The sequence below is a fragment of the Sminthopsis crassicaudata genome, chromosome 5 (assembly GCF_048593235.1).
Source record: "Sminthopsis crassicaudata isolate SCR6 chromosome 5, ASM4859323v1, whole genome shotgun sequence".
NCBI lineage: Eukaryota > Metazoa > Chordata > Mammalia > Dasyuromorphia > Dasyuridae > Sminthopsis > Sminthopsis crassicaudata.
Window position 1 is genome coordinate 302,240,146 of NC_133621.1, and position 22,500 is coordinate 302,262,645.

The 22,500-nt window shown below is 50.2% G+C and overlaps 1 protein-coding gene and 1 long non-coding RNA gene across 2 annotated transcripts in view; one reads left to right on the top strand and one right to left on the bottom strand.

The window, feature by feature from the left end:
- Positions 1 to 8,630: 8,630 nt before the first annotated feature.
- LOC141545006 (uncharacterized) overlaps positions 8,631 to 22,500 on the top strand; it is a 14,242-nt gene continuing 372 nt past the window's right edge. Inside the window, exons 1-6 of the long non-coding RNA XR_012482848.1 lie at positions 8,631 to 9,574; positions 10,945 to 11,353; positions 14,274 to 14,486; positions 18,562 to 18,684; positions 19,014 to 19,115; positions 22,356 to 22,500. The exon at positions 22,356 to 22,500 is cut by the window's right edge and continues 372 nt beyond it. This is a non-coding gene — a long non-coding RNA (uncharacterized LOC141545006). The remainder of the gene's footprint in view (positions 9,575 to 10,944; positions 11,354 to 14,273; positions 14,487 to 18,561; positions 18,685 to 19,013; positions 19,116 to 22,355) is intronic.
- On the bottom strand, positions 10,792 to 20,461 carry TNFRSF13C (TNF receptor superfamily member 13C). Its single transcript, XM_074271848.1, has 3 exons — positions 19,348 to 20,461; positions 14,351 to 14,581; positions 10,792 to 13,191 (listed from the first exon to the last, which is right to left on the bottom strand). Exons 1-3 carry the CDS (start codon positions 19,622 to 19,624, stop codon positions 12,986 to 12,988), a joined length of 714 nt encoding a protein of 237 aa, XP_074127949.1. The 5' UTR covers positions 19,625 to 20,461; the 3' UTR covers positions 10,792 to 12,985.

Here is a 22,500-nt window from a genome sequence, read left to right on the forward strand (position 1 = left end):
AGAGAGAGAGACAGAGACAGAGAGACAGAGACAGAGACAGAGACAGAGAGACAGAGACAGAGAGAGAGAGACAGAGACAGAGAGAGAGAGACAGAGACAGACAGAGACAGAGAGAGAGAGAGAGAGAGAGAGAGAGAGAGAGAGAGAGAGAGAGAGAGAGAGAGAGAGAGACAGAGACAGAAAGAGACAGAGGGGAGAGACACAGACACAAAGAGAAAGAGACAGAGAGGGGGGGAGAGAGTGAAGGGGAGAGAAAGAGGAAGGAGACAGAGAGGGGGGAAGGAGAGAGGAGGAGGGAGGGAGAAAGAGAGGGAAAGAAAGACAGACAGAGACAGGGACTGAGAGACAGGGAGCTTCTGCTGGCGCCTCCACACAAGCTTTCAGAGCCCATGCATTGTCCGAGGCTTTCTGCCTCCCTCTCTGGCTGCAGGTGGGCTGTTTGCGGGCCGGTCCTGGGCCCTCCAGAGTCCTGGCCCAGGAAGGCTTCTCTGCTCAGACCCTCCTGCACCCAGGAGGCCCCTGGAGCCCCGTCCCGCCAGCCCGAGCCTCTCTCTGCCCCCTGTGCCTGCGCTGTGGGACCGAGAAGAGCCAGCCTCTCTCCGCCGAGCGCCCCTCAGATAGGCGCAGTCGGCTCTCCGGCCCCTCATTAACCGTCTCCTCCTCTCCAGGCCAAACATCCCACGGCCAGCGCCTGCGCCACGGCGCCCAGCTGGCACGAAGCACGGCCACCGTCCTGGGTCCTAAACCCCAGCCTGGAGGGGCCCTGTGGTTCCGGGGAGAGTCAGGACCTGGCGTCCAGTCCCATCGTCCATCACTCCCCCCGCGTGATCTTGTCTGAGCCTCGGTTTCTTTCTCTGTTAAATGAAGAGGGGCTCAGGTGACCTTTAGGGCCTGCCCCCTCCTGCGAGAGGAGATGATTTAGAACCCGGGACAATCTAGAACTTACATTCTTAGAGGCTCAGAGATGTCTAGGACTTTGCCTGAGGTCACCCAGCCAGCAACAATCAACCAGTCCATCAACAAACATTTATTTATAATCTAATAATTAGGTTGTAAGTCCCCTGCGGACCGGCGCTGACTTCTGCTCTTTTTTGTATCCCAGTGTAGCACGGTGCCCGGCACATAGTAGGAGCCTAATAAAAGTCTCTTGATTGATTAATCTGCCCAAGTGGCAGGCAAAGGAGACAGACAGAAGTGGGCCGGGCGCTGCCTTCGAGGGGCTCCCGGGAGAACACAACCGGTTAGTGGGTGTCAGAAGTGGGATCTGACCCCGGACGCTGCGGCCCACTCTCCTAATCACACCTCCAGAAGGCGGTTTTCCATTGGGTGAGCCGGTGCCCAAGGGCCTCCAGTCTCTGAGCCCGCGCCTTTCAGTGTCCCCAAGATCCCAGCCATCTGGTTCCTCAGCCCCGGCAGCCCCGGTGGGGACTGCCTAATTATTGTCATTAAGGGGGAGGGAGGGGACTCTGCTCCCCCTCACAGATGGAGGGCGGGGGGCTTCTCCCGGGAAGATGCTAGGGCCCCCGGCCCCCCATGGAGGCCCCACCCAGCACCGCTCTGCCCAAAAGGGACTCATCGCCCGGGCTGGGTGGGAGGCAGCCCAGCTGGGCTGGCTGAGCTAAAGACCCGAGCTTGGGTTCCATGAGCAGACTCCTGGTGCCACCTGGTGGCAGTCCGGGGTTTGGATGGGGGGCAGATACTGGCCCCCGCTTTACCACCACCCTCCACCCCCTCACCCCATCCCACACCCAAGGCCCAGAGGTAGGAGCCATCCCCGCTCCATTCCTGTGGCTGCTCACCTCCCGTCTGGCTGTGTGACCTTCAGCAACTCACATAACCTTGGGGAGGAGGGGCAGGTTGAGGCTTCAGTTTCTGCTCCATTCTGAGGTGTTCCAGAACCACCCGGAAGGAGCACTGAGCCGCAGTCTCTTCCCACACTGATGAAGGCAAACTGAAGTCCTCCTTGTCCAGTCAAGCAGTGTCCAGGGAGTCCTCCCCTGAGTGCCCCGGACAGTGCTCAGCGCTCCAGAATCTGAGCTAAAAGGTCCTGCCTATTCCCAGTGTGGGAGAGTGGCTTAAGGGAACGTTGTACACAACAACAACAAGATTAGGGGATGACCATCTCTGAGGGCTGAGGCTCTACTCAATAATGAGGGATGGAGAGAGCCATTGCACCCAGAGGGAGGACTGTAGGACCGAGTGTGGAGCACAGCACAACATTTCCCCCATTTTTGTTGTTTGTTTGCTTGTTTTTTCTTTCTCATTTTTCCCCTTTTGTTCTGCTCTTTCTTGCGCAGCAAGAGAAATGTGAAAATATGTTTACAAGAGTTGGACATGTTTAACCTCTATTGGATCACATGCTGTCTAGGGGAGGGGAAGAAGGAGGGAGGGAGAAAAATTTGGAAAACCAGGATTTGCAAGGGTGAGTGTTGAAAATTATCTTTGCATGTATTTGGGGAAATAAAAAGCTATTATTATTATTTAAAAAAGAAGAAGAAGAAGAAGAAGAAGAAGAAGAAGAAGAAGAAGAAGAAGAAGAAGAAGAAGAAGAAGAAGAAGAAGAAGAAGAAGAAGAAGAAGAAGAAGAAGAAGAAGAAGAAGAAGAAGAAGAAGAAGAAGAAGAAGAAGAAGAAGAAGAAGAAGAAGAAGAAGAAGAAGAAGAAAAAAGAAGAAAAGAAGAAAAAAGAAGAAAAGAAGAAGAAAACTGAAGAATAGAAGAAGAAGGAGGAGGAGGAAGAGGAGGAGGAGGAGGAGGAGGAGGAGGAGGAGGAGGAGGAGGAGGAGGAGGAGGAGGAGGAGGAGAAGGAGGTTTGAATAATTCCTATGACAGGGAACTCCTTACCTTTCTGAGGAGCCCATTCAGCTGCTTTTCTTTGCCATCAAACTGAATCCAGCTACCCAATATTCCTAGGAGAATACGTCAAATCCTTCTTCCCATGACTGTCCTTCAGATACTTGAAGGCAGCAGTTTTAATCTTCCTGAATCACTTTTTTTTTCTCCAGGCTAAACATCTCTGCTTCCTTTAACTTATCCTCATGTGATATTGGGGTCACTTCCCAAGACCCTAAAAGTTTTCTCCAGACTGGCTGTTTTATAGAATTATGGAGAACATCAAAGTTGAAAGAGATTTTAGGGATTGCTTAGTCTAACTCATCCCCTTTTTATAGGTGGGAAAGCGAGTCCCAGAAAAAGAGTTTAGATAAGTCTCAGGTTGATGATTTGAACCCTGGCCTGATCCAGTGTCCTGTCCATTTGTTGCCAGATCAATGCCCCCCCTCCCCCTGTCCACTATCGGAGGGGAACATTCCCTGTAACATCAGACTCTCTTCATATTAGTTCCTCTGCGTTTTCCTTACTTTTTAAATTTTTCACTGAGAGATCCCAGTTTGAGGGGAGTGGCAAGAGATGCTGGGAGACTGGGTGATGAAGACAATAATGAAAATATATATGGCGCTCCAGTTGGGGTCAGAGCAGGGTTCTGAGGAGTTCCAAGCACCCTCCTCCTCCTCCTTCCTCCTGCAGAGCACCGAGAACTCCCAGTTTTCCAATCCCTCCTTGGGATCCCACTCCCCGAAGCCAAGCAAAATGAGTCTTGTTCTTTTCACGTCTGCGAGTCCCTTCTCTCAATTTCCACAAAATGAGGGGGCTGGCTGCGATTGTCTCGGGGGCCCCTTTAAAGGCTGCTGGAATTCTATGAGTCACCCATGGAGAGTCAACTTTCCGTCGGGAGCAAGTCATGATCTGCCCTTTCTTTCCCAGCTCCTCCCTCCCTTCCTCCCAAGAGGCACCAGAAGAGGAGAAGACCCCTGCTGGGGATAAGGCAGGAGCATCAGAACTGAGTCATTTACCCAGGGTGAGGATGGAGGGGGCACTTTGTTGCAAAATGACAGGCTTAGAGAGAAGGAGCCTTAGTATTCATCTGCCCAGTGAGGGGAAACCAAGGCAAGTCCGGGGAGGCAGGATGGCTTCTCCAAGATTGACAGGAGCTGGGGAGAACAGGTGGGGTCCCCCCCCCCACTCCATCCCCTCCCACTGCAGCCTCTCTAGAATCCCTAGCTGGCTGGATCATCCAGCCCTGGAAGAAAGGCCGGCAGATCCTCAATGTTCTTCTGGGCCATCATCCTCTCCAGGGAACCAGGCAGTCCCGGGCTTTCACCCTTTATAGCTTCCTAAAGATCACCAGATCTCTGGATCCTATCTGGGAGACTTCCAGCCCCATCTCAGCCTCTGGGAAGTCCCCGGCCATTGAGCCAGCTGGACCTTTGTCTCTTTTTTTTTCAATCAGCAAACTTCTCACCTGGCTTCCTCGGCTAAGGGTGAACCTCCACACTGAGGACCCTTTCTCCCCTCAGATGGCCCATCTCCAGGAACTTCCATTCCCAACTTTCATTCCCTTCTCCAACGAAACACACGGGAGCAAGTCCTGGCTCAGTCGCTTCTGTGTGACCTTTCCCCCTTGCCCCCTCAGTTTCCCCCTCTGTAATTGGAAGGGACTGGTTATACTAGACAATCACAAGATCTCATCGGGCCCTAAAAGGCTTCTCTTTGGACACTTCCTAACTTTCACAGCCTTTCTAAATTCTGGGCTTCCTCTGTAGAATAAAAGAGTTAGACCCTTCCAGCCCTGACCCCCTGCTATGTTTGCAAGGGGAAAGGGAAGTTACAAATTCAGAATTAATAACCCCAGAGAGGACCTGAGGCCTCCTAACTGTGAGGAATGTAGAAGGCCCTTCCCCAAAATGGCTGCTCAGAGATCACTCAGTAAAAAGCAGAAAAGTTGTTTATTGAAAACCTCCGGAGGATGAGCCGTCCCATCGCCAGATAAGAAAGAGAAAGCTCTTGAGGAGGGGAAGGGGAGGCATCTAATTGGTTGTTGCTACTCGGAGAGACTGGAATGGAAGGTTTCTCTTTCCCCCAAATCTCCTGATTTCTAGGAAACAGAAAAATCAGGCCTTCAGGCTTAATCAAGCAGATAGTGGTCCAGCTAATAGAATAAATATCGATAAAATTCAAATACTGAGAAATACCATCAGCTCAGGCAAAGTAAATATCAATTCCTCTGCTAACCACACCTAACTTCGAAGAATTCTCCACAAGACCAGAACCCAACATTTGGTGCCTAACATCATTTGGCACCTATACCCAAATCAAGGAGCAAGCGCATCTTACACATCTCATTTCTTACCAGGCGGAAGAGGCGTCGTATTCTTAGCCAAACAAAAAGTAAAGGCAGTTACAAAAATGAAACAAAATTTTGGTTACTTGAAACCGAAAAAGTTCTGCAGAGACAATATTAATACATCCAGAATAAGAAAAACTGGTTAAATGGGGGGAAATCTTTGAGAGAAATGATTTTTATCACGTTAATAACTCATTATTCTGGGGCAGCTAGGTGGCGCAGTGGATAGAGCACCAGCCCTGAATTCAGGAGGACCCGAGTTCAAATCTGGTCTCAGACACTTAACACTTCCTAGCTGTGTGACCCTGGGCAAGTCACTTAACCTCAACTGCCTCAGCCAAAAAAAATAATAATAATAAATTTTTAAAAATAACTAATTATTCAATTAGGACTAAGGTTTTTATTGTTCTTGATTTCCTCATTCAGGAACCAGTCCTATAACTAAGTCAATCTTTGAACAACAATGGCCTTGCCCGATCCTCTGGGAACTTACTCCTCCAGTTGGAATTGATGTTATGTGATTTTGGGGTCCCCTGACCTTGGAGCTTCTGTTCTGGCTTTGGAATCTGTCTCAGGAAACTGATCACAGTCAATCTATCTGAAGACCACCCTTAATTCATCTGGAGATTACGACCCTTCCCCAAAATGACTACTCATATCAGTAGAAAGCAGAAAAATTGATTATTAAAACCTCTGGAGGATGAGCCACCCCATCATGAGGAGGAGGCCTCTAATTGGTTGCTGCTGTTGGGAGAGATTGGAATGGAAGGTTTCTGTTTCTCCGAAATCAGGTCTTCAGGCCTAATCAAGCAGGTTAGTGGTCCAGCTAATAGACTAAATCTCGATAAATGTCAAATTCTGAGAAATGTCATCAGCTCAGGTTCAGTAAATAAGGTTATAGCTGGCCGAGGCTCAAGTAAATATGGGCCTGCACATATATACCGGTCATAGGGAAACACTGAAATCATGAAAATAAAATACAGAAAAAGAATTCAGATATTCTTCTAAGTTCTTCACCTTATTTCTCTATTCCTAACTGTGACCTAAAAGACCTTGAAGATCTCGTTTGTCCCCAGCCCCTGGCTCATCGTGGAGGCTCACCTCAGCCAGCGAAGCCAGCTGAGAAGTTTGCTGATGAACTCCTGCCTTTTGCAAGGGTCGATGCTTAGAAATTACCCATGCATATGGTTTGTAAATGAAAAAAGCTTCCATAAAAATTTTAAAAAAGGAAATCCCGCCTTTTGTGTTTATCACAGGGGCAGCCTTGATCACCTCCCTGTGCCACAGTTTCCTCACCTGTAAAATGGGAGGGGGAGCTGGACCAGATGGCCTCTGAGGTTCCTTCTAAGCTTAGGCTTAGATCTCATGATCGAAGGGATGAGAGAGGCTCACCCACATTTCTGCTTTGTTCCATATTAGTCAGTCAGTGTCGACGGTTAAACACTTTTCTGTCCCAGGCATTGTACCAAGCTCTGGGGTGACAAGAAAGGCCAGAGAGAGTTCCTGCTCTCCTGGAGCTCCCAGCCTAATGAGGGAGATGACAAAACTATTATATATATTTTGCTGAGGCAATTGGGGTTAAGTGACTTGCCCAGGGTCACACAGCCAGGAAGTGTTAAATGTCTGAGATAAGGTTTGAACTCTGGTCCTCCTGAATTCAAGGCTGGTGCTCTATCCACTGCGCCCCCTAGCTGCCCTGATATTTCTGATATTTGATGATAATTCATCATTTAAGAGGAAAGCAAATGAATGTAAAATACATGAGTCAACACATGCTCACGAACCCTTCCTTCCTAACTATGAAATATGACACAGTATTTCCACTACCAGGGAACAAGCTGTGTGTGTGTGTGTGTGTGTGTGTGTGTGTGTGTGTGTGTGTGTAGAAACAAGGATTTCAGTAGAACGGCTCAAAGTGTAAGGCGATTGCGGGGAGGAGGGAGACCCAGGGCTCTGGTCCAGGTGACTCGGGTTGCAGGGGGACCCACGGCCATCTTATGGATTATATAGCTCCTATGGTACACTACATACATCTTGGGAGTTCAGATCCTGACTCAGGCATTTACTAACTGTATGACCTTAGGCGAGTAACTAAACCCCTGTAAAAAGAGGGGCCGGTTCCTTAGAGCTCTGCAGCTGTGACCCTTGGGTTCTCACCTCTGGGTTTGTGGCGGGAGATAGAGGTGGGACTGACCACAGACCCCGGGCTGAGGGTGACTCATCCCCCCCCCCCAGCCGGAGCAGCCAGACTGCCCATCCTTCCTCCTCCCTTCAGGGGAGGAAGTGAAAAAGGGCCTCGGAAAGTTACAAAGGGAACCAAGACTTGAGCAGGTTCCCTTCTCTCCACTCCTGAGGCTCCCTTGGGGCCTTCTGGGGAGCCCCGCCTCTCCCCTGCCTCCCTCCAGGAAAACCCAGCAGCACACTGGGGAGGAGTGCTGCTCTGAAGGCCGGGATGTCCTTCGTAGTGTCCAACCTGACCCCTCTGCTACAGGGAGAGAACCCTCTAGCCTCTCCTGGAGGACACAGAGAACATGGGGGGGGGGGAGAAAAGGGAAATGTCTACAGCCAGGAAAACAAGAGCAGAAACTGAAACGGGCCCAGTCTTGTGACTTGGCTCCTCGGTTAAAGGGAATCCTTTTCCCTGGGTGACCCTTGAGGCTAGGGGAGCCACTGTAGCCTGCCCTGGTCGCTCTCCCCAGCCCTGGCCCAGCAGAGCCAGGAGAGAAGCCTGCGGGGGGATGAGGAAAGCATGAGCAATTCAGAGCTTTGGATAATTCAGCTGCCAGTGGTACAAAAGGCTCACTTTCTCTGACTCCCTGTTCATGGACACACGGGATCAAGCCCAGGGAGAGCACAGAAGAAAGGCAGGATGAATGAGGCTGGATCTGTCCAGCTCCTGAAGCAGTCCCCTCTGTAACTGCTGTGGAGAAGACTGAAGGAGGGAAGGATGGAGCCATTCCAGAACAGAGAATGTCTGCTTTTATCCTGGTTTCCAAAGCACTTGCTCCAGCGCCCAGGAATGAACAATATACCCTTAATAATAATAATAATTGAATACAGTAAAATCCTGCCTCAAACTTCTGGAGTGTGGAGTTCCACTTGGGGAACACAGCGCTCCATGAAATAGAATTCTAGCGTACGTGCTGAAGAGCGAGGGATTCCCAAACCTGGACTCTCGGGCCTGGTCTCCCACAAGTCCCAGGCAAGAAACAAACTAAAAATTCAATTTGTTCCGGGGGATCTCGCGAAAAAGTTCAATGGAGGCTAATGATGGACAAGGAAAATCAAGTCACTGATTGATTTCACTGTGTTCTTTTTTTTTATTATTAATTTTTATAATGATAACATTTTCTTTGACAGTACATATGCATAGGTAATTTTTTTTTACAACATTATCCCTTGTTCTCCTTTCTGTTCCAAATTTTTTCCCTCCTTCCCTCCACCCCCTCCCCTAGATGGCAGGTATTCCCATACATATTAAATATCTTATAGTATTTTATAGTATATCCTAGGTATTTCACTGTGTTCTGATGAGCATTTTATGACTCAGTGTCACGGGCAAAAGTTAATTCGCAAATAAAATTTGACTTGTTGAAGGGGGATCTCTAAAAAGTTCCACGTAGAATCGAGAAAGTCACTAATTTATTTCATTGTGTTCTGATGAGCATTTAATGACTCGGTGTTTCTAGAAAAAATTATTAGCAAATAAAATTGTTTTTTTAAAAAATGTACTTGTTTTGTTTCTTTTACATATATGCATGGGAAACTCTAGAACCAATCTCCTTTCATATTGAAAAGAGAAGGCAGCCTATAAACCAAGGGTTATGAGGGCTGAAAAAGGTCCGGGAACCTGTCTTCTAGGTTCCTCTGCTCCAGATTAGAAACCAAGGACCAAATGCAGCGGCCACAGGCAGCAGCTGGATTTTTCTGAATTCTGTATTCTAGAAGACCATGTGCTGGGACTCTATGCTCAAGATATGCAGGTTCTAGATTTCATCAGGTTAGAATCCTAGTCTCTAGATCCCCGTGCTCTCGGATCTCAACTCCTATTTGGGGGGAAATCTCGGCCTGCGATGATGAGTTTCCCAGAGGGGAGAACAGCGTGATCGAGATGGTTGTTAAGCTTCATTCCTTCAGCCGTTCCTTTCACGTTTTTCAGAGGCATGATCTGCAATTTTCTCACTAACAATCACTTTGTTACTGACACAGCACCATAGACACCAAATATTCCCTGTACCCCGAAGGTATGATCACCTTGGTTTGGGGACCTTTATTCTAGAACAATGGCTTTGATTACATCATTGCTATAGTACAGCATTCTAGAACACAGGAGCTTGGATCATCACCAGAGAACGTGGAACCCTAGACTATGGAACTGCCAGAGAACCATGGGGGTGAGGGCTTTGGGAGGGGGTAGGAAGCTGTATGAGAAGCCAGCGAGGGGTAGGAGGTCCAGGGGAGAGGCTTGGGATCGGAATTCCCCTCCAACCTGGGCTGGTGTGATACCAAGGGCCCTCGAGGACTTAGCTGTCAATGGGTCCCTCAAAGGGGCTCCCTAAAGACCATCCTTTAACCAAAAACCTAGCTTCTGATGGTATATCTCTAAACAGGCTTCTCGAGAAGAGATATAGCCAGTGCTTTTGCCCCCAAAAGCTCCAGAAACGCTACCAATACGTTCCCCTAAATGTCAGCTTCCTCGTTTCTATTTAAGAAGCTGGGTTAAAATCCCAGCTCTGACACATAATGTCTGCTTGGCTTTGAACAAGTCATTTCCCACTCTATAAAGTGGAGGCTCGGGCTAGATCATGGCCTGTGGGGTCCTTTCTAGTCCTAAAACTCTGACATGGTGAAAAGATTTGCAAAAAAACCTTTGTATATTTTATTTCATTTTATTTTCACAACATCCTCAAGAAGTAGGTGACTTAAGCCTATTTGACAGATGAAGAAACTGAGGCTCAAAGTTGTTAAGGGATTTGCTCAGAGTCACACAGAGAATAAATGTCTGAGGGAGGATTTGAACTCAGTTCTTCCCGACTCCAGGTATACTTCTCTACACCATCTACCTGCTTTGGAAGTTAGAGAGGGCAGCTTGAACGCCACTGACCTAACCTTTCCATTCCCCCGAAGTGTCCCCCAGGTGGTCTGTGTATTCTGAGCAAGGTGTGATCGTGAAGGCAGCAACACAAGGCATAAAGCTCCGGCCCTGGAGTCAGGAAGTTCTGAATTCAAATCCAGCCACAGTCACTTACTAGACTGCCTCAGTTTCCTCATCTGGAAAATGGGAATAATAATAACACCTTCCTCCCAGGGCTGTTACAAGGATCAAGTGAGATAATGTTTGTAAGGTGTTTTGCATGCCATAAAACAACAGATGAGTGCTAGCTGAAGGGTAAGGCAGGTAAGGAAAGGGCAGGTTCTGATCTTGGATTGGGAGCCAGCCTCTGGACCCATAGACGGAGGAGGCTGTGGCTTCTCCAAGAGTCCCTCTGAGTCTCTGGCCCGCCCTGTATGTCCCCCCGTGCATGTGAGAGCTCCCCAGGGAGTTCACTGGCCTGCCTCACACCGGGGGAGGCCCAGGGAGGAGGGAGAATGCAAAACTCAGTCTGGCCAATTATGAATTCAATAAAAAAGAACTCTTTATTGCAGTCTTAAAGCGTGACAGTGAAGTGGCCCCAGATAATTCACATTACACATGTTTAAGATGGAACCCTAAACATCACTTGAAGATTTGCATGTTTCTCTCTCTAACATTTCCGTTTGGTAGGGAAAGATTCAGCGTCACAGAATCACCGGAACCCAGAGCTGGCTGTGGCTCCCGACTTCCCCGAGGCCTGCTGGTGACCGAACCAGAGGAGCTCATTCTGCCTTTCCCAAGAGACACCCCCCCATATGGTGGAAGACTGGAAGGAACGGGAACAGCTAGCTACCGATTAAGTTCACTCCTGACGGGTTTCTGTTTAATCCAGCTCATTTTCCTGGGTTTCTTGCAGGGAAAAACTTGTCTCCTTCTCAATTATAGGGGTCTCAAGTTTACAGGAGTTCTATTCCCTTTCTCACCTCCCAACCCCCAGGACTTCAGGACATCTCGGTTGCCAAAAGCTTTTACCTGCTTACATGTGACATGTTGGAGAAGTTATTTAGTCTGCCTCCTGGAGACTCGGAGGAAATTCTAGGTGGGCCTCTTCTGGCTAGAATATGTATGCATGTCTGTATGGAGATAGACTGACAGACAGAGACAGTCGGACACACAGAAAAACAGAGAGAACAGAGACAGAGACAGAGACAGATGAACAGAGAAAGTCAGAGATAAAAACAGACACAAGGAGAGAGACAGAGATAGAGAGACAGAGACAGAGAAAGACAGAGAGACAGAGACAGAGGGAAAGCAGAGACAGAGAGAGAGAGAGAGACAGAGACAGAGACAGAGACAGAGACAGAAAGAGAGAGAGAGAGAGACAGAGAGAGAGACAGAGAGAGAGACAGAGAGAGAGAGAGACAGAGAGACAGAGAGAGACAGAGAGAGAGAGAGAGAGAGAGAGAGAGAGAGAGAGACAGAGAGAGAGACAGAGAGAGAGAGAGAGAGAGAGAGGGAGAGAGAGAGAGAGAGAGAGAGAGAGAGAGAGAGAGAGAGAGAGAGAGAGAGAGAGACTCCCCCCCATTTGGAGAAGGGGGCATGAGATGCTTAGCATAATAGCCTTGTGAAGGAAGGATTCTGTGGGGGAATTTGTGTCAGGCTACAGGATCATGAATCCTTGACTTCCAAGCAAAATTAGGGGGTTTTGCTGGTACCTGACCCACTTTTCTTGTCTAACTCCCTCCACTTGGAAGCCAAGCTCAAATAGCTCATTACCTTGTCGCCAGCTTCTCGCTCGCTCGCTGCTCTGTAAGGGCGGGCTGACTTTTTTTTCTCCCCGAGAACATTTGGACTCATGGGTGAGCCCTGCTGGACTTCTCCGGAGCCTCGAGGGCTCTCGCTTCCTTACAATTTTAAGGAGACTAACTTGCTTCTGAGACTGCCTGGGGCCATCTTGCCTCAGGAAATGACTGGATGGGAGACTTTGGGCCTTGCAGGATTTTGACTGGGAAGGTCCTTTGGGGACCACCAGGGGAAGGGAGCTTTCCAAAGGTCACATGGCGCATCCCTGGCCCCCATGGGACTTGAAATCCCTATTATGTATAACAAGTAGAGAACAGACTGAGCAAAGATCATAGACTCCTGAAGCTCATTTAAGAGAGGAGGAAACTGAGGCAGTGAGAGATCACCCAGGAAGCCAGGGCCAGGATTCAGACTCAGGATCCCCGATTCAGAAATCCACTCTCTTTGGCTGAGCCCCGCTGCTCCTTGGGACGGAGGGCTGGCGTGAGCAGCAGAGATGGAACACAAAGGGAACTGGCAAAGTGGCGTGGAAGGCCAGAGCTAGAGGGGCCCGGAGGGGTGCCCCGGCCACAATCTTTGGCTTAGAGAAGGTCTAGAGAGCCCCCAGCCCTCCTTGGAGGGCTTCGGCCCAACGCCAGGGCTTGGGGAGGGTTGTCAGGGAGGAGGGCTTGGAAGGAACCCCGGGAAGGATTAGCCCCTTGGCGCTGATGGGAACTTTACAAGTGAATTCCCCCACCCCCTCTGTTTGACCCAGGAGGTGAGAAGGGCTGGCCTGAAGTCCTGTAACTATGAAGTAGCAAGATTTGAACTCAGCTCTTGTGACTTCCGTGGCTTCTCCGCTATCTCTGTAGGCAGGCCCAGGAGGCAGGAGGTCCACAAGCTCCCAATGGAGCAGGTGGAGCAGCCCTTTCACAGCCAGGTCCTTCCGCTACAGCTCCGAGGTGATAGTCTTGGTGGTGACGAGCACCATGGCCCCCAGCTCCGTGGCTGGCACAGGGAAGCTGTGGCTGGGCACCGAGGAGGGCTCGGGAGCGCCATCACACTCCTGCAGGGGGTGCTGGTCATGGTCTTCGCTCGGGTTACTGTCATCAGTCTGCAAGGCTTTAGGTTCCTGGTGAGGGGGAAGGTTAGCCCCTGGGGGAAGAGCAAGAGCTGATGAGAGGGGATGGAGGTGAGGGAGGTAGGGCCCAGGCTTCCCTCTTCCTTCTCCATTCCCCCTTCTCTTCCTCCTCCTCCATCCTCCCTTCCCTTCCTCCTCCTCCATCCTCCCTTCCCTTCCTCCTCCTCCATCCTCCCTTCCCTTCCTCCTCCTCCATCCTCCTTTCCCTTCCTCCTCCTCCATCCTCCCTTCCCTTCCTCCTCCTCCATCCTCCCTTCCCTTTTCCCTCCTCCATTCCCCCTTCCCTTCTTCTTCCTCCATCCTCCCTTCCCTTCCTCCTCCATTCCCCCTTCCCTTCTTCCTCCTCCATCCTCCCTTCCCTTCTTCCTCCTCCATTCCCCCTTCTCTTCCTCCATCCTCCTCCTAAACTTCCCATTGCCACCCCACACAGGGTTTCTGCCCCACTCTCCTGATCCTAGAATGCCAGAAACATGAAATCTGAGGCCCTGAGTTCAAATCTCCTCTGGGGGGCCCTGTCTTCTTCATCTATACATAAAAACAAGATGGCCGAAAGGGCCTCTGACTTCCTCGTGCTCCGGATCTTGTCACTTCTCCAGTCGGGCTCTCTCCTTGGCTATTGTGGAAGTCACTGCCTCCATGAGTTTCCTCCTCTTGAGCTGAGGGGACTTAGATGAGCTGACATCTAGGACTCTGGGAGCCCCTCACTGAGAGACCTCCTCCTGAGGAAGGAGACCCCTCTGGGAGCTCCCAGCCAACGAGGCTGACCCCTCAGTCATGGCCTCTGGAGCAGGAGGGAGCCTAAGGAATCATTGACTCCGTGTCCCACCTCGCCCAAAGATCAAGGCTCCCAGGGCTCGGGGATGGAGCTCCAAGGATTATAGTATGTTCTAGGATCCTATCGCTAGAGCTGGAATGGATCTCAGACCATGTGGAGTCCATCCCCCTAGTTTTACAGATTAGGAAACTGAGGCCCAGGGAAATGATGTGATTTTAAGGTTTTCCAGCATCAGAGATGAGGTTTGAACCCAGTCCATTGCCTTCAGAACCAGTTCCCTTTCTACCATTTCACCCAGTCTCTCTTGGTCTGTCTGTCTAGGACTCATTGACAGAAGGGAGCAAAGAGTGTGGACCGGCTGAGGAGAGTTATCCTTCCGGTGTGGCCCCCTTACTCACCCTGGGCTAGCTCCCTGCTGGGGCCGGCCTCCGCGTCAGCCGGGGCCCGGTCCGGCCGCCTCTGCAGCACGCACACCAACAGCCCGTACAGCAAGGCCAGCGCGAGCGCCAGCCCTATGGGAATCCCAAGCAGGAGGTAGGGGCCCGGAAGCATGGTGAAGAGCGAAGTCACCGACGTATTGGACACTTGAGTCATCAGCGTGACTGTCTCTGAGGGGCTGGAGATGTTGTCTGGGGACAGAGAGAGACCCGGAGCTGAGATGCTAGATAAGGAGAAAGACAGAGAAAGAAAAAGAGAGAGGGACACAGAGACATAAAGAAAATGACAGACAGAGACACAGACACAAACATTGAGAGACAGAGACAAGAGAGAAACAGAGAGACACACACAGAGACAGAGACACAAAGAGAAAGAGACAGAGACAGACAAAAAACAGGGAGATAGATAGGTGGAAAGGCAGACATAGAAAAAGGCAAAGACAGAGATAGAAAGAAACAGAGAGAGATAGAGAGGAAGGGAAAAAGATAAAGAGGAGGAAGTCAGAACCAGAAAGAAGGAAGACAGAGACTAAACAGAGAGATAGGAAAATATAGAAATAGATGGACGCTGACAAAGGAGAGAGAACGAGGAAACCATAGAGGTAGAAAAAGAAATAGGGATTAAAAAATAGACAGGGAGACATGTATTTATATGGATACAGGATAAGAGAGAGGAGAAAGATAAAGAGACAGAGAAACAGAGACAGAGATAAAGAGAATGACAGATAGCACAGAGACAGAGATAGAGAGAAACAGAGACAGAGAAAAACAGAGAGACAGATATACACACAGAGAATGAGAGAGAAAGAGACAGAGACGGAGAAAGAGAGAAGAGAGAGACAGAGACATGGAGAGACACACACAGAGACAGAGAAAGAGAGACAGAGAGAAAGATAAAGAGAATGACAGATAGCACAGAGACAGAGATAGAGAGAAACAGAGACAGAGAAAAACAGAGAGACAGATATACACACAGAGAATGAGAGAGAGAGAGACAGAGACGGAGAAAGAGAGAAGAAAGAGAGACAGAGAGACAGAGACATGGAGAGACACACCCACAGAGACAGAGAAAGAGAGACAGAGAAATTGAGATTGGGAGACAGAGACCCAAAGAGAGAGAAACAAAGATACACACACAGAGAGACAGACATACAGAGAGAACAGCTCTAAGAAAGGTTTTCTGGTCCTATAAGTAAGGGAGAAAAAGGAGAGAGAGAGACAGAAAGCAGAAGCAGAGGGACAGTCACAGGAAGTCATTGATGAAGGAGGAGCAGATGGGAAGCCCAGCCTGCCCCAGCCCCAACAACTTCCTCTTCATCTCCTAAGAGGTAGAAGGATTCTGGAGACACCCTGGAAAGCAGAAGCTCCCTGAGCCAGAGGCAACAACGTTAGCTCCTTAGTCCCAAGTTTTCTGAAAGGGAAAAAGCCCCCCCCCCAAGCTTCCTCTCACCCAGGAGCCCACACTCAGGTGTGCTCATATAACCCTCCCCACACACGTGCCTTGTCTTCTCTGCTCCAGCTCAGCCAAAACATCTCAGGAGAAAGAAGGAGAGCTGGGGACGGAGAATGAAGAGGGGAAGGACAGATTTTGGGAGAGGGGGAAGAGGGAGAGAGAGGAGGGAGGAGAGGTGGGAAGAGATGGAGGGAGGAAGCAGAGGGGAGAGAGAGTGACACAAAGCAGAGGACAAGAAAAGGGCAGAGGGAGGAAGGAGGGAGAGAGGGTGGAGGAGGAAGGCAATTTCTCTCCCTCTGTACCAGCTGACAGAGCTGCCCAAGACATGGAGCTGGGATCCCTGAGTACTTGGCTTCCCAATAAGGGCCTCCTTTGATCTCCATGGAAAGACATGAAAGTCTGTCCTTTTCCCCTTCTCAAACTTGTCTCTGTCTCTCATCCCTGCCTCCCAAGCCAATGGGCTCTAATATCACACTGTGGGATCCCTCGCCTGCTCTCTGGTTCCATCCATTCTTAATACCCTAGACCAGTGGTCCTCAAACTTTTTAAATAGGGGCCAGTTCCCTGTCCCTCAGACTGTGGGAGGGCCGGACTATAGTAAAAACAAAAGCTCACATCTGTCTCCGCCCCTCGGCCCATTTGCCATAACCCGGTGGGCCGCATAAACGTCCTCAGTGGGCCGCATCTAGCCCGCGGGCCGTAGTTTGAGAACCCCTGCTCTAGACAGTTGAGGATGGAGCGCCAAGGATTACGGTATGTTCTAGGATCTAGTAGCTAGAGCTGTAATGGATCTCAGATGATGTGGAGTCCATCCCTCTATTTTTACAGATTAGGAAACTGAGGCCCAGGGGAGTAATGCCATTTTGAGATTTTCCAACATCAGAGTTGAGATTTGAACCCGGATCTTCTGCCTTCAGAATCATTTCCCCCAGTTTCTCTTGGTTTAATTGGCTAGAGCTCTGCCTAACAGAAGGGAATGAAAAGGATGGACCAAGCCAGGAGAGTTAGCTCTTGTTGGGCCTAACAGTCGCCTCCTGCTTGTGTCCTCCCAGTGCAGCTGGAGCCAGCGTCCGGGGCCACTGGAGAGCTGTCCGGCCGTTCTCACATTCTGTCTCGCCTACGGCCTCCCCGGCTCTAAGAGATTAGGGCTACCCCATAATGCAATAGGCTGCTTTGTCCCAGAAGGTGTTTGACAAGAGGCTGCATGATAGGGATGAGGTGAAGGAGGCTCCTGTCCTGAATAGGACTCCCCAAATCCTTGCTAACTCCAAGAGTCTGTGATCCATGGATCCCAGAAAGACAATGGAGGTGAGACAGAGGAGGAGGAGAAGAAGGAGGAAGTAAAGAAGAGAAGGGGGAGGAGGGAGAGAGAGAGGGAAAGAGACAGGAAGGGAAATGAAGAGAAAAACAGAGAGACATTAGTAGAGAGACATAGGTGGAGACAGGAAATACAAACAGGTTCTCTGGTCCTTGGGTTTTCATAGGTGGGAAAGAGGGGGGTACCTTTCTAATATGGCCCTCTAATTCTTTCTTCTTTCTTTGCTGCAAAACCCGTGGCCTGCCTCCTCCCCCACTTCAGTCTGTGTTGACCAGCCCTCATGGTAGATGACCCCGCCTCTCTCAGCAGTTATGATACAGCTCCCTCCTGGTTCTCCTCCTGCCTCCCTGACTGCTCCTTCTTGGTCCTGTTTCTTTCCTTTATCCTTACTGATCTCAATCACTTCCCCTGCTTTGGTTATCACCTCCCAAAGGCTCCCGAACCTTCATCAGCCCTCCCTTCTTTCTCCAAAGCTCAAACTTCACATTTCCACTCGCCTCTGACCCTCTCCTCTGGGTGGCCCACAAGTCCCTGTAACCCAATATATCAAAGAGTCGTCGTTTTCTGTCCTGATCTTGACCTCCTTCTAGCAGAGAGAATCATCCCTCTGCTCCCAGGCCCCGAGGGCTTTTACAATCTGCCTCCAGCCCATTTTCCCAGCCCCCATCATTCGCCTCTTCATGGACTCTCCACTTATAAGATTGAGTCAAAAAGAACTCAAATCCTCCAATGGTCAATGAGAGCACCCACATTGGAAGACACATCCCCGGACTCCAAATCTGTTGTTGTTCGGTCACTTTGGTCACATCTGACTCTTTGCGGCCCCATGTGGGATCGTTTTGGCAAAGACAATGCAGTAGTTTGCCCTTTCCTTCTCTGGCTCATTTTACAGAGGAAGAAACTGAGGCAAACTGAGTGAGTGATTTGCTCATGGTCACATGTGTCTGAGGTGAGATTTAAACTCAGTTCTTCAATGGGAAGTGAATGTAAATTGTTAGCACTACTGTCTGTCTACCCAGGTTACTTATACCTTCGGAAGCTAATAATTAATGTGCAACAAGAAAATGGGATTTACACACATATATTGTATCTAGGTTCTATTGTAACACATGTAAAATGTATGGGATTGCCTGTCATGGGGGGGGAGGGAGTGGAGGGAGGGAGGGGATAATTTGGAAAAATGAATACAAGGGATAATATTATTTAAAAAATTACTCATGCATATATAAATTAAAAAATGTTGAAAAAAATTAAAATAAACTCAGTTCTTCATGACTCCATGTCAAGAGCTCCTTTTACTGTTTCTGGAGATAGGGCATTTTGCAGAGCTAGGATAGCTGAGCTGGAGACAGCTCCTTTTTTAATCTGCCTTTTCCCTCCTCCATACCTTTGCTCACACAGTTCCCCCTATACCTGGGCCTCCTGCTCATTTTCATTTGTTGGAAATGCTTCTTCCTCTGAGAACCAACTTGGATGCCGCCACTTCCATGAAGTCTTCCTTGACTTCCTCTCTCTGCATCCCAGGTAAAAAGACATTTTCTCTCTCCTCAACTTTCTCTGAACACTTTTTTGGAACTCTCCTCTGTATTTATCTCCCATTTTCATTAATTGCCATTTTGTGTGGATCTGTACTCGCCCTCCACCCTTCCTCCAAGATCGTAAGCCCCTTGAGGGTTGTCCCAGGCCCTTTTGGATGAAATCCCCAGTGCAGGGGCCTTCATTAGGAAAATTTTTCTTTCGATGAGCCCAAATCAGCCTCTCTGAAACCTCCCCCCATTGCTCCCAGTTACGCCGGAGTGGGGGGAGCGGTGGGCGACTAGTAGAACAAAGCTATTCTCTCTTCTCCATGACAGGCCTCCAAATTCTGGAAAACAGTCATCAGTTCCCAACCTCCACCCACCCCCAAGTCTTCTCTTCTCCTTGACAAACAGGCCCCGTGCCTTCAGCCGAACCCGGTACGGAGCAGTAGGGAGAGGGCGGAAGGGAGAGAGGAGACAGGGCAGAGAGAATTGGAGAGTTACAGATGTGGGGAAAGGAAGAAAAGGGGAAGGAGACAGAGAAGTGGAGAAGAAAGGAGGGAAGACGGGGAGCAAAGGAAAAGGAGAACAGGGCTGAGGGTGAGGAAGAGGTAGGGGAGAAGAGAGGGAATTGGGGAAGCTGAAGGGAAAGGGGGCGCAGTATCCCTACCGGCTCCAGTGGCCTTGGGGGTCTGGTACAGATTGCACGGCAAGCACTTCCTGATGAGTTCATCAAAGCATAGGAAAGGACATTTCACGCTGGCCCCTCCAGATCCTAGTCCCAGCATCCTTCTTGACTGCCCGCCTGCAGCTGCAGCTTGCCAGCTGCCCGGAAGGCTTTTGAAGGCAGGCGTGCTGGGACCCCAGGAAGGAGGGGGCGGGTTTGGGGGCAGCTCCCCCCTCCCTGTCCGGCTCTGCGCTTCAGAGGTCACCATGCACTTCCCCATCCCCCAGTCCCCAGCAAGAGCGTACCTGGGGCTCCCGGGCCTTGAGTGGCTGGCTGTGCCCAGAACTTCCTCAAGTCTCTGTGTCCCTCCCTGCCTCTCACAGTGCTAATTGTTCCACCCTGAAGCCTCCTTCGGGCCCCTGTCTGTCGGTCTGTCTCTGTCTCTGTCTCTCTGTCGGTCTGTCTCTATCTCTCAGTCTCTCTGTCTGTCTCTGTCTCTCTGTCTCTTTCTGTCTCCCTATATGGAGCCCAGCCTGCTGGAATCAGCACAAGAAACTAGGGGTGTCTCCACGTGAACAAGTTACTTTGACGACAAGGGGGGCTCCCATCCCGGCAGATGGGCAAGCGCTATTAGAAGGGATCCCCCCCCCCCGGGCGAGCAGTTGGACCTGATGAGCAATAGGATCTTTTTAAAGAGAGAATCTCCTCTCAGAGTCTACAATGGTCTGACTTCAAATAAGAACAAGGGAGGCGGCAGAGATCCGGGGAGACAGAAAGGGGGACAGAGAGAAAGACGTAGAAAGAGGCTGAGAAAGACATTTGGGTCACATACTGGGACTAGGGATTGTCAGAGACATAATCAGAGCAGAGAGAGAGACAGACAGAGATAGAAAGAGAGACAGAGACAAACAGAAAGAAAGACAGAGACAGGGAGACAGATTCAAACAGAGAGACAGATTCAGAGAGACAGACAGAGGCAGAGAGAGACACAGACATAAAGAGCAGAGACATTGTGACAGAGAGACACAGAGACACAGAGACACAGAGAAAGACCATGAGAGAGAGACTGAGAGAGAGAGACAGACAGAGACAGGGAGAGAGAGAAAAAGGACAGAAACAGAAAGAGAGAAAGAAAGACAGGAAGAGAGAGAGAGAGAGAGAGAGAGAGAGACAGAGAGACAGAGAGACAGAGAGAGAGAGAGACAGAGAGACAGAAAGACAGAGAGAGACAGAGAGAGAGACTGAGAGAGAGACAGAGAGAGACAGAGAAACAGAGAGAGACAGAGACAAACAGAAAGAAAGAGAGACAAACAGAAAGAAAGACAGAGACAGGGAGACAGATTCAAATAGAGAGACAGATTCGGAGAGACAGATTCAGAGAGAGACACAAAGAGAGAGAGACATAGTGACAGAGAGACACAGAGACACAGAGAAAGACCATGAGAGAGAGACTGAGAGAGAGAGACAGACAGACAGAGACAGGGAGAGAGAGAAACAGGGACAGAGACAGAGAGAGAGAGAGAGAGAGAGAGAGAGAGAGAGAGAGAGAGAGAGAGAGAGAGAGAGAGAAGACAGAGAGACAGAGACAGAGACAGAGACAAAGTCAGAGACCGAGAGGGCATGGGTGACCTCCTCTGTTCTTCCTCCCAGCCTCCCCCCAGCCACACCTGAGTCTCAGTTTGCCCCCCTTCCTCTCCAGCCATGGGTTACCCAACCTTCTTCCTTTGTGACAGATTTGTGGTCTACACTGGCCCCATCCACCGATTACAAACCCTTTCAATGGCAGCTCTCTCCAAGCAATGGATCTTTTTCTGGATCCTCATCCTCCTGGACCTCTCTGCAGCTTTTAACAATTGACCGTGCCCTAAATATGGGGGTGATCAAGAGCCCAACCGACCCCCCTCTCTGGAGGAAAGCCTGGCAGGATCTGGATTCTCTTCCTTCAGCTTCAAAGACGCCCCTTTCTCCCAGTTCACCTCCTACCTCCCTGACCATTTCTTCTCTGCCTCTGACTCTGTCTCCCCACAAACGCTGAGAATGGAGACGCCTGGCTGTACCCCGCCTCTTCCATGCAAGTGTCCCCCAGGCTCTGTCCTTGGCCACACACGGCCTCGTTCACCCCCACAGCAAGCAGGGCCACTCTAACCTCCAGGCTGGCCCGGCCAGCTCTCCCGAGGAAGTTAGCCTTTCTCAGGCTTTTAAGTTTGCAAAGTGATCCACAAAAATGGCTCTTTGGAGCCTGAATGGGAAGGGCTGTAATCACCCCCACTTGGGGACGGAGCTCTCATCCCCTTTGGGGGTTGGGGGGCTCTCCAACAATGCAGATTGCAGCCCATTCTGTTTTCCTACAGTCAGTGCAGGGGCCCTTCCAGTATGTCGGGGCCCTCCCCAGGGCTCCATGAATCAGAGGGGACCTTTTCTTTTCTAAGCATTGCCCCCTCTCAACCCCACCCCAGCTCAGCTGTAGAGCGGGCACAATAAATAGATCTTGCTGCAGTTATTTTTATTAAGCCCGGGCTCCCCTTCCAGGAGGATGCGCTGTCCATCATACCGCCCCCTCCCCCTTTCCTCCTCTGACTCCCCTGGGAGCCTCTCGTTGCCTCCCCACCCCTCTTTCCCTGCTCAGCGATGGGGACCATGGCCCGCTGACTTGCCACAGGAAGGTGTGTGGGCTTCCTGCTCTGAGGGATGGGGGATGGGGGGTGGAGGTGTAGCTGTGAGGGGATGGGTGCAGGAGTGACTGAGGGGGTGATTTAGCCCCGAAACGCCAATGGAGAGAGGAGAGATGGGGGATGGAAGCCGGAGCTGGACTGCTTCTCCTCCTGCCCTAAGAAGGAGGGCAGAGAACACTTCTTCCCATTTGGAGGGGGAAACTGAGACCCTGGGAGGTCTGTCACTGCTACAAGGTCGCCTACATGGCTAGCATTTGGGGAATACTTTACGGATATCTCATTTGATTTTCACCACAGGCCGGATTCGGGAAAGGGGCTATTGTTGTCCCAATTTTACAGGTGAGGAAATCGAGGCAGGCCGCCCAGAGTCACACAGGAGGGAGCATCTAAAACAGGACCTAGCTCAGGTCTTTCTGACCCCAGGTACAGCTGGCTCAACACCATCCCGCCCAGCTGATGTTCAAGGAGCAAAGGACAGAGTCCC